The 14159-nt window shown below is 34.5% G+C and overlaps 2 protein-coding genes across 4 annotated transcripts; one reads left to right on the forward strand and one right to left on the reverse strand.

Moving 5' to 3' along the window:
* Positions 1 to 6: 6 nt before the first annotated feature.
* On the forward strand, positions 7 to 5966 carry LOC110411576 (putative E3 ubiquitin-protein ligase RZFP34). 2 transcript variants are annotated; one of them, XM_089782532.1, is made up of 13 exons: positions 7 to 1738; positions 1859 to 2474; positions 2581 to 2668; positions 2869 to 2911; positions 3014 to 3073; positions 3223 to 3255; positions 3482 to 3559; positions 3727 to 3770; positions 4215 to 4255; positions 4367 to 4449; positions 4567 to 4658; positions 4745 to 4856; positions 5080 to 5966. In XM_089782532.1, the coding sequence occupies exons 4-13, from the start codon at positions 2903 to 2905 to the stop codon at positions 5188 to 5190; spliced, it is 663 nt and encodes a 220-aa protein (XP_089638658.1). In that variant the 5' UTR covers positions 7 to 1738; positions 1859 to 2474; positions 2581 to 2668; positions 2869 to 2902; the 3' UTR covers positions 5191 to 5966. The 2 variants fall into 2 exon arrangements, with proteins under 2 accessions (XP_089638658.1, XP_021277475.1); XM_021421800.1 differs by lacking the exon at positions 2869 to 2911.
* A 1256-nt stretch (positions 5967 to 7222) lies between these two features.
* STP7 (sugar transporter protein 7) lies at positions 7223 to 10909 on the reverse strand. Of its 2 annotated transcripts, XM_021420303.2 has the most exons (5): positions 10840 to 10909; positions 10050 to 10370; positions 8934 to 9253; positions 8038 to 8664; positions 7223 to 7892 (listed from the first exon to the last, which is right to left on the reverse strand). In XM_021420303.2, the coding sequence occupies exons 2-5, from the start codon at positions 10192 to 10194 to the stop codon at positions 7452 to 7454; spliced, it is 1533 nt and encodes a 510-aa protein (XP_021275978.1). In that variant the 5' UTR covers positions 10195 to 10370; positions 10840 to 10909; the 3' UTR covers positions 7223 to 7451. The 2 variants fall into 2 exon arrangements, with proteins under 2 accessions (XP_021275978.1, XP_021275977.1); XM_021420302.2 differs by lacking the exon at positions 10840 to 10909 and having other exon boundaries at positions 10050 to 10542.
* Between the last annotated feature and the right edge of the window lie 3250 nt (positions 10910 to 14159).

Below are 14159 nucleotides of genomic sequence, written 5' to 3' on the forward strand. Positions count from 1 at the left end.
CTTCATTAAAGCGTGTAGTTGTTTGTAGTGGTTATTCAAGTGTTTCCTCATATGGTGAATTATGTGACCGGCTGTTTAGAGCCTTCGGCATAAGCATAGCATGCTGGTTGCATTTGACTGTGAAGGGATTACGAGCATAGATATTACTCGTTGCTAAGTAATACCATGGATTAACTATCAAATTATGGTTTTTAATTGTTGTTATTGGTATATGGGAGTATACAGCCAACTCATGTTAGATGCATCATTAAGGTATCCTCATGGTTCATGTGATAAAAGCTCTTGAAACTTCTTCTGAAAAAGAAAATGGTATTTAGTTTTGTGTAGTATTATGCCATAGGTCTGCAATAGGATGTAGAATGGGGAAAAACAAACTTACATTACTCTGTGTTGTTTCTGTAATTGATCTGCTATTTGCTTGGTAGCCAATTTTTCTATTGTCTAAAACATAGATGTAATTTCTTTTGTGGTTTGAATAACTTCGGTGTCTTCCTTGAACAAACAAGAATGATATTAACTTTACTATGACAATTTAGGGGCCACTTTGGAAAGTTGATCTTCTGACATATTATGATATTTTCCCTGGACAAGAAAGTGCCATAAAAGAGAGTTTTGAGATTGCCACAGCTAGGCGCATATTGAATATATAATGAAACTTGTGTTTACTTTATCACTTGGAAAGTGTGTTTACTTCATCACTTGAGATAACCAAGGACACCTTCACTTTGACTTCTCAATTTTGAATTTCAGTTGCTCCTGCAGCTTATAATCGGAATTTGTTAGGAATTTGCATGCAGATCTTTGTTTTTAACGTTAGCTGCAGGTGTTGGAGATGCTAAAGGTCGGTAAACCCCTTAGTAGTACTTGGTTTGCAAGGCTTTCTTCTGCAGAGATTCACTATTTCTACAAGTTGTGGAATTTGTTAATCTTCTCAATCGAGGGGCTTAAGTGTGTGGGTTGCTAAACTCGTCTTTCATATCTCAACCAAGAGATACCTCTCCAAATTTGCCATTGTCTATTCATTTCTTCATCATATTTGAACCTTAACAGGATCAGCATGATTTTGTTACTGATAAAACACATGCTTTTAGGTGTATGGTCACTTCGCTGTTCATTTTAGGCATATTTGCCTTCTAAACTTTGATATTCAAATCTCTTGAAGTGTGGCAATAACATATAGATAACGTCATTGCTCTGTCCTGTCCCCAATTATGGGGTTGGCCTTTAGTCCCCTCAGCAACAATTCTTCTCCAGTATCCATTGGAGGGTGGATTTAAACTAACAAGAAACAACAGTCTCTTGAAGTGTGGCAATAACACATAGACAAGGTCAATAACATATACACAAGGTCATTGCTGTGTCCTTGTCCAAAATTATGGGGTCAGCCTTTTTGTCCACTCAGCTACAATTCTTCTGCAGTATCATTAAGAGGGTTGATGTTAACTAACAAGAAACAAAAGAGATTCTGCTAATAGGTGCTGGACTACAATTGCCCTATCTTCCTAGATATGAAGCATTTTAATTAGTGGTGAACTACCAGCTGGTTTACCCATGATTGCAAATCTTCTGGTAGTTTGGAGATCTGTCTAGAACTTGATTTTGGGACACAAATAGCTAAATTGAAATGAGCTCAATTTTATTTGAAGACACACCTTCTCAAGTCCTAAGCAAGGGAAAGAATTAAGTGATGAGTAAGTACAATTGTCAGAGGAGACTTGTTGCAGAAATGCTGATGGAGGTAGGCTTGTCCTTATGGACAATAATAAAGCACGTTTTTGCAATCAATCACTCTCTTTCCCCTGCTTTATTTTGCATTATGGAACAAGTTTGATTCTGTGATCTATTGCTTTTACCATAGGTTGGGACGTCTATTGGTCGTTTCCAGTATAGTTGGATTTGGGTCCAGAACTTCAAGCAAGCAAGTGATCATGCAATGCTATTGCTTTCTATTCACTGCTGGAGGCTCTGGAGTTCCTCAGTGCTGCATTATTGTTATTTGTGTGGGATTATAGTAGTTCTACTTGTTTTGATGAATCCTTCTCTTGGAGTAATGCTGATTGGAGCTGCTCAACCTTTCTTGGATTATTTTGTTGCTGAATTCGATTGGTCTGCAGCAGTATAGAAGAAAGCAACAATGTCATGGAGTGTTTGCTTGGCTTGTTCGAGCCACTAGATATGTTTAAAATTTTAGGATCTTTGCTAAATCAGTTGCTATCTGCAGGTTTTCTAGACTTATTACCAGCTGATAGATAGATTCAGTTTGATCTGGAGATATCCTTTTCAATGGAGGAAGTGGAAATTAAGCATTCTGGATCTGAAGATCTTGTCTGTCAGCAACAGAATGAAACCTGCAAAAGTGAAAAAAAGGCAGGGGGGTCACACTCACAGCAGTCTGGTGGGCCTTGTATGCTCAAACAAGAATTAAATGAGGCAGAAGCTACTGAATTGGTGGAGAAGGGGTTTATGGAGTATGGGTAAGCTCTAATCTCTTGCTTCACTTTAATTGACTTTCATTCAGTTTGCTTTCTTTTTGTTGTTGCTTAACATCATGTACTGTTATTTCCCCCCCTGTTTCACCAGTTGTTCACATTATCGAAGAAGGTGCCGGATTAGAGCTCCTTGTTGTGGTGAGATCTTTGATTGTCGCCACTGTCATAATGAGGCCAAGGTTAGTTCTTACCCTTAAACATTTTATAGTTAACATTAATTGTTATCTATATAAAATTGTTGTTTGAGAATGCTACTATTAAGGAGAATACGCGACGAGGATAAATTAAGTGTTTATCATGCAAATTTATTTCATTGTTTCATGATATCTTTTAAGGTTCATGAAATTTAGATATTGATGTGCTTTTATTGAAAATGCAGTATTTGCTAGTTATGGCCCTGGTTTTTTTCTGATATGGAACTGGCAAGTTGAGAACTATTTCATCCTATTATCAAAAAAAAAAAATCATTTCTTATTATTAATTTGAATAATATTAACATGTAATTAATTTTTGATTATGTACAGAACAATATCAATGTTGACCTGAAGCTCAGGCATGATATCCCACGGCATCAAATAAGTCAGGTATTTATATCCACAGGTTCAGCTTTGTTCTTTCTACCTCATGGTTCGTGCAAATCTTTTAGTTGTATTGGCTGACATCTCCATCTCCATTGTAGTAATGCTCCATGTTCCTAACATTTCTTTTATTTTTCCCCCTTAACTTTTTCCAGGTCATATGTTCACTCTGTGGCACAGAACAGGAGGTAATTTAGTCTCATTCATTTTATGGGTATTTCATTAAGCCTTTTTTCTAGAGGAAATATGTCAATATTACTCCTTGAAACTTTTAAGGTATTCATGTGTAGGAGGAATGATGGTATTTCTGATGACAGGAAAAAGTAACTAGCACAGTTTTGTGCTTCGTAAGCATTTTATAGGTAGTTTGAGTTCTCCTAAGCATGTTTGCTTTTTGATTTCAATTTTGAACAGGTCCAACAAGTCTGCATTAACTGTGGTGTATGTATGGGAAAATATTTCTGTGAGACCTGCAAATTTTTTGATGATGATGTAAGTGGATAAACAGTTATCTAGTGTAGCAAAAGAATATGAATGTTTGGTTTTCAATCTTTAATGTTTTGTGAGCTTTTTTCCTGTTGTCTAAGCTCTTTATGTTTTTGCACAAACAATTCATAGGATACAAGAACTGGTATACTAATAATCTTTTCACTATGCAGACATCGAAGAGACAGTATCATTGTGACAGTTGCGGAATCTGTAGGTATGGTGTTCATGTCAGTTTTGTATGCCTTTATTTATTACGTGCAGTAATGGGTTTTATTTTTTTTAAAAAAAAAATTACACCTAGAACAGTCATTCTCATGCGGTATGTTGACTTTTTCTTTATCCACAATTTGAAAATTGTTAAGTAGAGCCTCAATGTGATTGGGAGATGATGACCTTGCTTTTAAGCTCAAAGTGCTGTTGTTTTCTTCGTATTCTTTAGTTGACTGATTAAGCAAAGATTGTTTGGAAACTACTCCTCATATTTCTCCCCTCCGAGTTTCTGTTGACTGTTTTTGTATTTCTAACTGTTTTAGAAATTGTTTATGAAATTATTATCTGTATTTCTTCCATTTTCACTGTTGCTGTTTTATTATGTCACTGCATTTGTCAGTTAATTTTGTAATTGTCACAATTAAATAATAATGTTATTTTCTTCCAGAATTGGTGGACGGGAGAACTTCTTCCATTGCTACAAGTGTGGTAAGCTAATCTAAAGTTATTTTTTATAAGTTTGTGTTAAAAGTTGGTTGGGTATTTGAACATTACTAATATTCTTATCTGGTTCTTTTTTTTGTTCTTTGTTGCAAACAGGTTGCTGCTACTCAATTCTTCTGAAAAACAGTCATCCCTGTGTGGAAGGAGCAATGCACCATGACTGTCCTGTATGCTTTGAGGTAACTTCAACGAAACATTTACCTATTTAGTGTGTGATTGGATGAATAAAAGTCAAATTTATTAAGTAATAAATTGCCTTCATATACCAAACTGAAACCCCAAATTTGGATGTGCAGTTTTTGTTTGAGTCAAGATATGATGTTACTGTTCTGCCTTGTGGACATACCATTCACACAGATTGCTTTAAGGAGATGAGGGACCATTTCCAGTGAGTTCTTCAGCCCAAGCTCAAGTTTAATTATTTTGGTTACTGCATTATAATGTTCTTGACCGCTATGCTAATCACTGCAACAGATATGCTTGTCCTCTATGCTCCAAGTCAGTTTGTGACATGTCAAAGGTTTGGGAGAGATTTGATGAAGAGATTGCAGCTACACCAATGCCTGAACCTTACCAAAATAAAATGGTTTGTAATCTCAATATCATTGTCTGTTTTACATAGTCTGTCCTTTTGTGTATATTATGAGAGCTGAGAGTGCTGTCAACTAACCATGTATCTTGTAAGAAGATTATCTCTCTTTTTTGAGGGCAAAGAATGACATCCTGAAATGATTTAGTTGAGATTTACTTTCATGGAAGTATCTCCTTTTAGATTTGTTCGTCCTCAAAATTTTAGTTGTGATTAACAGGTCTCAATCCTTTGCAATGATTGTGGAACGAAGTCAGAAGTTCAGTTTCATGTCCTGGCCCGAAAATGCCCAAACTGCAAGTCATACAACACTCGGCAAACAAGAGGCTGAAGTGGCAAGAGTAGTTGCTGAAATGACTTGCTGATATTTTTTCTGCATTGATGCATCATGATTGGGTTCTCATCAAGTGCAAAACATCATGGCCGCACTCATGGAGAGAATTGTTGTCCTTTGGGCATGCATTCTATCTGGGTCAGAAATTTTGTATTTTACTTCCCTTGCCACCATATTGCTTGTATGTTCGATGTCTTGTAGATAATTGGCAACATCATTGCTGGTTCACCTAGACAATATATTTTTCCTTTTGGTCCTTGTTTAGATTTCCCTTTTGTGGGACAAATGGCTGTTTGATCCTTTTAGGCAGCTAGTTTACTATTTCATCCATTGTCCATGGAATTGGTGTTGAACTTATCCATTCCAGTCATCTTAAATTTTGCCTAAAAGGGTTCAAATTCTCCTGATGTTGTGTGGGAGCAGCATTAGTTGTGATTCGTGATTTGTCTGATAGTAAACTTGTTTGTTGTGGATTACCTTTTGAGTGTCACCTCTAAACCTTAGGCTTTGAGAGCAGAAAATTTTGGCAGGGGTATGTCTGAAAAGTTTAGCATGTTCATGTTAAGAGACAAATTTGTGACTGCTTGTTATCTTGCTGGTTGCTGGTATTGATTTTCTGGAGCACGGGATGTTGCAGGCTGGTGTTGTGTGGCAGTCGGTTTCTTTAATGTCAATATTGTTGTGTTGGGATTGGAGGTTGAGCCCCATCATGATGAGAACTTCGAATTTATTTTTGGTTTCATCAGGACGATGAACGTACCTTTTCTGTTTCATTGGCATTGTGTTGATCTTTTCCGAATGTTATGCTTTTTTTGTTTTTTGTTTTTAATGTGTTCATCCATCTTAAGTTTTGTTTCTGCTAATAATGTGCTTCGGTTCTGAGGATTCCAAGAATTCAAACGAGAGACTGATTTGTATTCTGGGATTTATGTTTTTTAAAGGATCCGAGAGTTACTAATGCATGATTTCTGCTTATGCGACTAATAAGCGTTTGCCATTTGGATTTTGGCTTTCAGATGATTTACAGATCTGTAAATGTCACAAGTGAGGCTTCATGTATAAGCAGTTACCATTGCAGGGCTATGAATCTTGGTAGCACAGCACAGGAATATAACCATTTATCTCCGATAAGGGATTCCTAGCTATCAAAGTTTGTCTAAATCTCTGACGAGGTACAACATTTTGAGAGTATTTTTGTATCTTGGGCCACATTTGAATAAATCCGGATTGAAGATTCAAAATTAAAAAGGAACAAAAGTAAAGAGAAAGGTTTGGGTTCTTTACAAAGAAACAAAATTTTAGCCGAGCCAGATTTTGGGAAGGTATGATCACCTGTTGGAACGGGGGTTCAATTCAGGAAGTAGACATACTGAACACCAAAAGCAGCTAAGCTGCTTTGAAATAGAATAGGAAATCCTCAAACTAGTTAAGCTGATTTCCTAGTTCTGTAATAAAAGCTACAAGCAATTGATTTTTTATTGGCTTTTGTTGTTGCCTTTTAAACAATTACTACAAATGTACATGAATACAATAATATATGTTGTAATAATTGTATTTAGTTAATTTTATCAAATATTAAAAATAATTAAAAAATAATATTTATGAGATAAATATCATACTTTTTGTTTCAATCTTCTCATTTAAATTCTTACTGTTTCTTTTTTTTTTACATTTATGTGATTTTTTAAATCTTTTCACATTTAAGTGACTTTTCAAATTTTTACTGTTTATCAAATTTTTTTTTCCTATTTATGCAAGTATCCTTACTTACCAAGTTCTTAATTGCTTTTGTTAGTCATTTTCTTTTTACAATCCGTCATCTAAAAAATATCATGACGTGTTTTTAAATATTTTTTTAAAATTAATAACTTTTCAAGTGTATCATTTAAAAAATGTCACGATATATTTTTAAATACTCTCCTTAAATTAAAATTTTACAACTTACCACGTATCATGTAAAGAAAGTTACGATGTCTTTGTTCTATATATGATATAAACCACCAATTAGTACGAGACATATATGTTCAACTTGACATGAAAAATCACATTCATCTTTAAATTTAGAACGGTACAACTACCAAGCAAGGAATTTTTGTATTGATGTTAAAAGAGCTTCATATCCTTACCTAGGTGCCCTTTGCTATTGGCATTCCCATCTCGGCGGAATCACGTCCTCTTACCTGTATCACCATGATGACTAGTACAATCACAACACTAGCGTTCGTGTACGAGTATTTCTAGGATATTCTTCTGTCTTTCTATATAGTCTCATTTTCATCAACTTGGGGATATTCAGGGACAATCCTCTTCCAGAACCAATGTTTTCTCCACAGAAATATCATTTCTTCAATAGGAACTCCCTTGGTTTCAGGCAAGAAAACGAAAACAAAAAGGGTCATGACAGTGATCCAGGCCGCGAAGAATAGGAAGATCCCAAACTTGAAATGACAAAGCATGGCAAGGAAACACTGAGCTATGATGAAAGTGAATAGAAGATTTACAGCCACTGTAATGCTTTGCCCCGCTGACCTGGTTTCCAATGGGAATATTTCACTTGGTACAGTCCAGCCTAATGGACCCCATGACCATCCAAAAGCCAAAACAAAGAGACATATCACAATCACCACCAATATTGAGTAACTTTTTGATAGTTCTTGGTTTTCCCCAAACTTCAACCCCAAGATTATGGCAACTATAACCTGTTTCAAAGGGAGATGAGAGAATCATCATTTGTCTTTCTTAAGTTACTTTTATAGCTTTTAGGAGAAGTTGGAATTTATTATGTGATGACTTCAGTGAAGTCCAATATTATATTTTCAAAGGCAGAATATTAAGATCTCTTACCTGACATATAATCATTTGTATTCCACCACTGATGAGTAAAACTCTTCGACCCAATTTATCCACTGTTGCAATGGAAATGAATGTAGATCCAGCCAGAACTCCTCCTGTGAGAGCTGAAGAGTAGAATGCAGCATTTCGTCCAAATCCCATGCTTTGGAATAACACTGGAGCATAAAAGAGGATGGAGTTTATGCCTGTTAGGATCTGGAATGCTGGCATGCAGATTGCCATGACCAATTGTGGCCTGTTCCTTTTCTCAAGGATGTTTCTGAAGGGATGCTTGATTGCATTTGCCAACTCACTAGCATCTACCATGTCTTGAAACTCTGCATCAACATTATCTGTTCCTCTAATCCTCACCAGGACTTTTCTGCCTCTCTCTTTTGATCCCCTTTCAATTAAGCTGTTAGGTGTCTCAGGAAGACAGAATCCTCCCACCGTCATCAAAAATGCTGGTATTGCTGCTAGGCCCAGAGAAAGCCTCCATCCCCATGGTTCAAGCTTTTGAGTCCCATAATTGACCATGTTCGCTGTAAAGATTCCAAGGGTGGTTGCTAACTGAAACATCATGTTGAGGCCTCCTCGTAGATGACTTGGTGACATTTCTGACAGGTATAGCGGAACAGCCTTCATAATAAGCATGAAAAAGCATGGCTCAGGAATTCTCAGAAATATCTACTATACTATTATATGGTTAAATCTCTCTAGGATCAGTACACAATAACAGGCAACGAAGCTTTGCCTGCAACCAGAAGCAAATCAATGCTCCTATTCAGACAAGTAGACAAAACCTATGCTTCAAAGAATGGGAAGGAAAATTTTGGTCTTTCCAAAATCCTTAGTAAGTTCATTCTACAAGATGAACAAGGAGAGCTTCAAGTGAAGCAGGTTATTACCTGGTTTCCAAATCCTATTCCAACACCAAGCATGATTCTACCCAACAGGAGCATTGCGATATTGACTGCTGCGGCATTTAGAGTTGCTCCAATAAGAAAGCTGATTCCCCCACAAATTATACTTGCGCGACGGCCGTACTCCCTGGTTATAGGAGATGCCACCAAGGATGCAACTAGACCAGCTAAGTATAGAGAAGAGGTGAATGCTGCCAGCCCTTGGTTGTCATACTTGCAGTAGTTGTTTTCATGGGCATGCTGCTTCTTTATGTACACCGAATGGAAAAACTTCTGCAGAAATCCATTCATGGAAGTCACTCCACCTGTGAATCATTGTCATGACATTAAATAGAATATCATTGACGAAAAGTCTCATAATATTTTGTTGGTTGCCGAGGAACTTTTCTGGCTTTGCAAATTCTTATACTAATAAATGAGCACAAATGGTGCACACCCTTTGTCGGTTTAGTTTTTCTGGTCTATTTTCATGTTCACTCGGGAAGAAACAAAGAGGGTCCTATTTTTTCAATTAACAGTAGATTCAAAGTGTTGAATTCAATATCAGAATTAATTGTGTGTTCAAGATGAGGCCAAGGACTGTTCAAGTTTTAATCTACTCCTTAGAAATTGTATTGAATTGAAGTTGCCTTCAACGCATACAGAGGCTGAGGGTGAAGTTCTATTGGCCTTTGGAAATAGAATAGGTTTAAAACATGAATTGCACAAACTAAATCAATTTTATGTTCAAAAGTCTATCTATTGTTTGATTCCTGATCACAAAATTATTTCCCTGGAACTCTAGATGCTCTGTTGAGCTCCAGCTATGGTTTTTTTTTCCTGTGCCTGGAAACCTAACGCGGTGAAACAGAACAATTCTCTTTCCATTCCTGCCAAAAGATGCAACTCTTGAATTTAAATATGATAGTTGATAGATAACTGTCTCCTTCACTTCTTTACATTACCATCGACACCAGATTTTCATTCTTTGATGATTTCTACATTTGCTTCTCAGTAGGTTCTTGGTGGAGTGTTGGTAGATTTTCTCCTTAAAATGAACGCCTGAACAACAATCTAAACAATTCCATCTATAAAAAGTTTGGCAGACGAAACGAACAGTACCTGAAATTCCAATGTCATATCCGAAGATTGATCCTCCAACAGCTGCAACCATGCATGCAATAAGCACATGCAAGGTAACCCTCCCTTGGTACAGCTCTGCTCTCTCCTTGACCACCCCGATTGGAGCTAAAGACCCTCCCGCCATGTTTGAAAGCTTCTCTTTTCCTCGTCCCAGAGACACCAAAGAACCAGATGAAATAAAAGAGGATAGCTCTCCGAGCCTTGTGGTGTAAATTGTTCTGCCTGCCTCTTGTTGAAGATTTTGAAGCTGATTGCAACGGTTGACTGAAGAGATACAGCCTCCCACTTGACCTTCAAAAGCTAGAAAATAATTTTACAAAGTGGTTATATCAAGTATCTGTCAAGGAAATTATTTATTCATTTATTTAATGGACATGGCAGTATTATGTGTATGGAGACTATGATCTACAAGGATATATAGGTAACTTGCAGTTAAGATTCTTATTTTACAATCTTTTTGACTTTATTTGAAATTTCTAGTTCTATTATTTACCAAAGAAGGGAAAGAAAAAACGTTCCATCACAACTAAGGCAAGACTCGTACCAGGCAAACATTCTATTTCTAGGAAACAAATTTCATGTGTAGATAAGATTGTCACAAAAGGTAAGAAGATATTATTAATTTTGGTAGATAGAAAAAATCTGACAAACATGGTCTTGATTGCCAACCAAGTGATCAATGGGAATCCATCTATTTCTGGTAGTTAGCATTCTTGTGATGCCCAGTGAAACATCATGACCATCATTCTTCTGGGTTTTTCAGTCATACCTTTCTCGACTTTCTGACTGAGCTGAAATGAACCTGTTGGATCGATTGAAGACGCTCTTCCTTGTATTTATCTGCAAAAGAAAAGGGTCACAGTAAATCTCTGGTTTCTCATAATATTTGTAAAATGTTGGCATGGAACATGACCCTGTAAAACAGGAATAAAATTTGAATAGTATTTAGAGGCCGAAATGGTTGCCTATGGTGGTTGGAAAGTTGGATCAGAGATAGCAGATACACCAACATCCGTCTTAACTATTATTTATTTTTTCTAAACATGATCAGATACCCAAATTCTTGAACTTATACCAAAAGAAAAAAAGGACAAATATATACTTCTATGAACGAATAATCTCCCTTATTTGGCCCTTAAAGGATACTAAGAGAAGAGAATGAATCTGGTCAATCATGTTCATGAAAAATACTAAAAGGCAATATATATTATCAGTAGAAGTGAATATGGTAGCATCAGAATGACATTGATTTTTCAATGATCCCGTATGTGTTTGTTTCATATTTGATTCGGATTCTCGTATATTTTGTCTGGATTTGAGCCATGTTGCAATGCTGCTGCCTTAGTGCCTATGCACTATATATATATATACACACCCGCAAGTCAAAAGGGCACAGGCTTAACTTACCCTTGCTTGGGAGAAATGCAATACTTTTTCATTGTTATTTTCTCTGTGTCGTCTCGTCCTTTTTCATTTCCCCACTAAATGCACGTCAAGAAACGCATCTCTTATCATCCAATCAGGCAATCACTGTTACTTTCATTGACAATGCACCTTGATAATCCAAAGGGAAAGCCCTTTTTCTAAATCCTGAGTAATGAACTGGCAATTGTACTTAATATCCGAGGAAGAATAAGTGGGAGTTTTAGACTTTTAGAGTTCACTTAATTTCCTATGATAATCCAAATTTCCTAGTTAGAAGAAAGAGAGAGAGAGATAGCACTCTATTATGTCTTATATATTAATAAGTCACTCCTAATAGAATCTCAATAGGAATTGAATTTTTAACTCTTTTAATTAAGGTTCAGTATATGGTCAGTGCAGGATGCTCAATACTTTATACGTACTGATGATTTTACATAGAAAACATATAACAAGAATTTATGAAAATCATTTGAGTAAATGGTTTATTAATTAGTACATAATTTTTTATTAAAAAAATAAAATTTAAAATTTTTTTCAATTAAAATAAAACAAAAATTAATAAATATTAAGTTTGACCTTTTAATCGGTCATTAAAGACCATATTTAAATAGCCTAAAGTAGTGGGCCAACCTTTAATAAGCACTTAAAATGGGATTGGATCCAGCTACGCGTTTCACACTTCCAGCCGAAAAGGTCGAATCCCTCGCAATTATTACCATGGCGGGGATGTTAAAATCATTGAATAGTCAGACAAGTTGTAATGCGCCCCTCTTTTTTTAAATTGCGTTTGAATGACGAGAGAATTTGATCAGATTGGGAGAGTTCCTTCCTTAACTCTCACTTACTTAGGCTAATTAAGCACTCTACTTAACCCTAACTAGCCTTATTTTACTCTTTGTATTGTAAATCAAGTCAATTTTTTCTTTTTCTAATAATTAAATAACGTTTAGTATCTTATAATGTAATATAATTATAAATAATATAATTACAAATAATGTAATTTTTAAAAAAATAATATGACTGTATGATATATAAATAAATAATAATTAAAATATATAAAAAATAATATTATAATATTTAAGTTATAAATATTTTATTAAAAATATAATATCAATTTTTAAAATTAATTTTATTTATTAAAATATGAATTTAATATACTTATATTTTTTATTATTAATTTTAATATAATAAAAATTTTTAAATATATTTTTAATATCATATATTTTATTTTTATTTTTTATTATAATTTTATATACTTTATTTTTATTTTTTAATATAATTTTTTATATTCAATTTTTTTTCTTTAAAAGATCATATAATTTTTTTTTATAATTACCATACACCATCTAATAGAGAGTGACAAAAAGACATCTCTTGAAATTTATATAAAAAATTATAATATTATAAAATATTTTTAATAAAATAACAAAATTAAAAGATAAAAATATTTTTAAAAATATTATAAAGTACAATGTAATAATTATATTAATTGTAGACAGTAATCACATTACATTTGTTAATTGTAATATAATTATATTATCATTTAACATTATATTAATTTATTTTAAAATAATTACTTTAATATAATTTAATTAAATAAATTAAAAAATACATTTTTATTTTTTTCATACCAAACGCTATGGTAATATTAAATTTTGATTCTATTTTTCAACCTACACGGTATGATATTCCTAAATCCATAAAAGAAGAGTCATAAAAGTAAGGTTCTTTTACGGAAGCTAATTACCATATTCAAGGGTATGGAAATTACTTTTATGCCCATAGTGTAAAATATCCCAGCAGAGATTATACACGCAACATTGCCATTTGTTGCATTTGTCGATTAAGCTTTAAAAGAGAGGGAGCATCAGCTTCCGTGAACGCAAGTTTGGCGTCCACATCGAGGCGGAGCTCATTTCACGTCTCGTAAAGTCAATGCAGAACTCAGACGTCTTGCCAAATGGTAGTAAGTGCCAGCTTGTTCCACTAGTGCCAGAATCTTTAAACTTTGTTTAGTAAGATAAGATAGAACATGGCAATCGGCGGTGCTGGAGATGACTTCAGCCAAACGGGTTTCGGTCAATAAAGTCCTAACTGTTTCGGTTAAGAACGAAGAGTAACTTTTTCAGCAGAAAATATATACGTTCTTTTTATTGAATTAAATACTTCAATCAACTCAAGTGTTGCAACAATGTAGACTCAAAAGTTATATTTCTTTTGTTTTGTTAGTAGTGTATTGGTTAATTTTAGATTTTATTTGAAAATAATTTTTTTAAATATTTAATTCATTAATTGTTACATCATTCTTGTTTAAAGAGTAAAAGTCGAATTTTTTTTTTTAATTACAAAAACAAAATTTCTCTATAGATCGAATCTTGATTCACAAGAAAATGGAATCCTTATCTTTCCTGCAATTTCTTCATTGTTTGAACTTCACCAAACCTTTATTGCAAGACAACCATTTTGGAAATTTTACTGGTCTGAAGCTGTTTTTGTTTTGAGTTATTCTATAGATTATTGTACCACTTGGCTCTGCTTATTTTTTGAGCTGCATTCCTAACTTTCACTCTCCTCATCATCATAATATTGATTACATACTAGTTAACCATTATTTTCCCTTTGACTCTGATTTCCTCTTTTATTATACAATGGCTCTGACAATCA

This window comes from Theobroma umbraticum, unplaced genomic scaffold, assembly GCF_002168275.2.
Source record: "Theobroma umbraticum cultivar Fairchild unplaced genomic scaffold, ASM216827v3 scaffold_56.0, whole genome shotgun sequence".
Classification (NCBI taxonomy): domain Eukaryota; kingdom Viridiplantae; phylum Streptophyta; class Magnoliopsida; order Malvales; family Malvaceae; genus Theobroma; species Theobroma umbraticum.

Excerpts from the sequence above, each read along its gene's own strand:
- LOC110411576 (XM_021421800.1), top strand. The coding sequence starts at position 2,284 with ATGGAGGAAGTGGAAATTAAGCATTCTGGATCTGAAGATCTTGTCTGT. Across the intron at positions 3,256-3,481 it reads TCTGTGGCACAGAACAGGAG|GTCCAACAAGTCTGCATTAA; the intron begins GTAATTTAGTCT and ends AATTTTGAACAG. Across the intron at positions 4,857-5,079 it reads AACCTTACCAAAATAAAATG|GTCTCAATCCTTTGCAATGA; the intron begins GTTTGTAATCTC and ends TGTGATTAACAG.
- STP7 (XM_021420303.2), bottom strand. The coding sequence starts at position 10,194 with ATGGCGGGAGGGTCTTTAGCTCCAATCGGGGTGGTCAAGGAGAGAGCA. Across the intron at positions 8,665-8,933 it reads GAATAGGATTTGGAAACCAG|GCTGTTCCGCTATACCTGTC; the intron begins GTAATAACCTGC and ends CTTATTATGAAG. Across the intron at positions 7,893-8,037 it reads TACAAATGATTATATGTCAG|GTTATAGTTGCCATAATCTT; the intron begins GTAAGAGATCTT and ends CCTTTGAAACAG.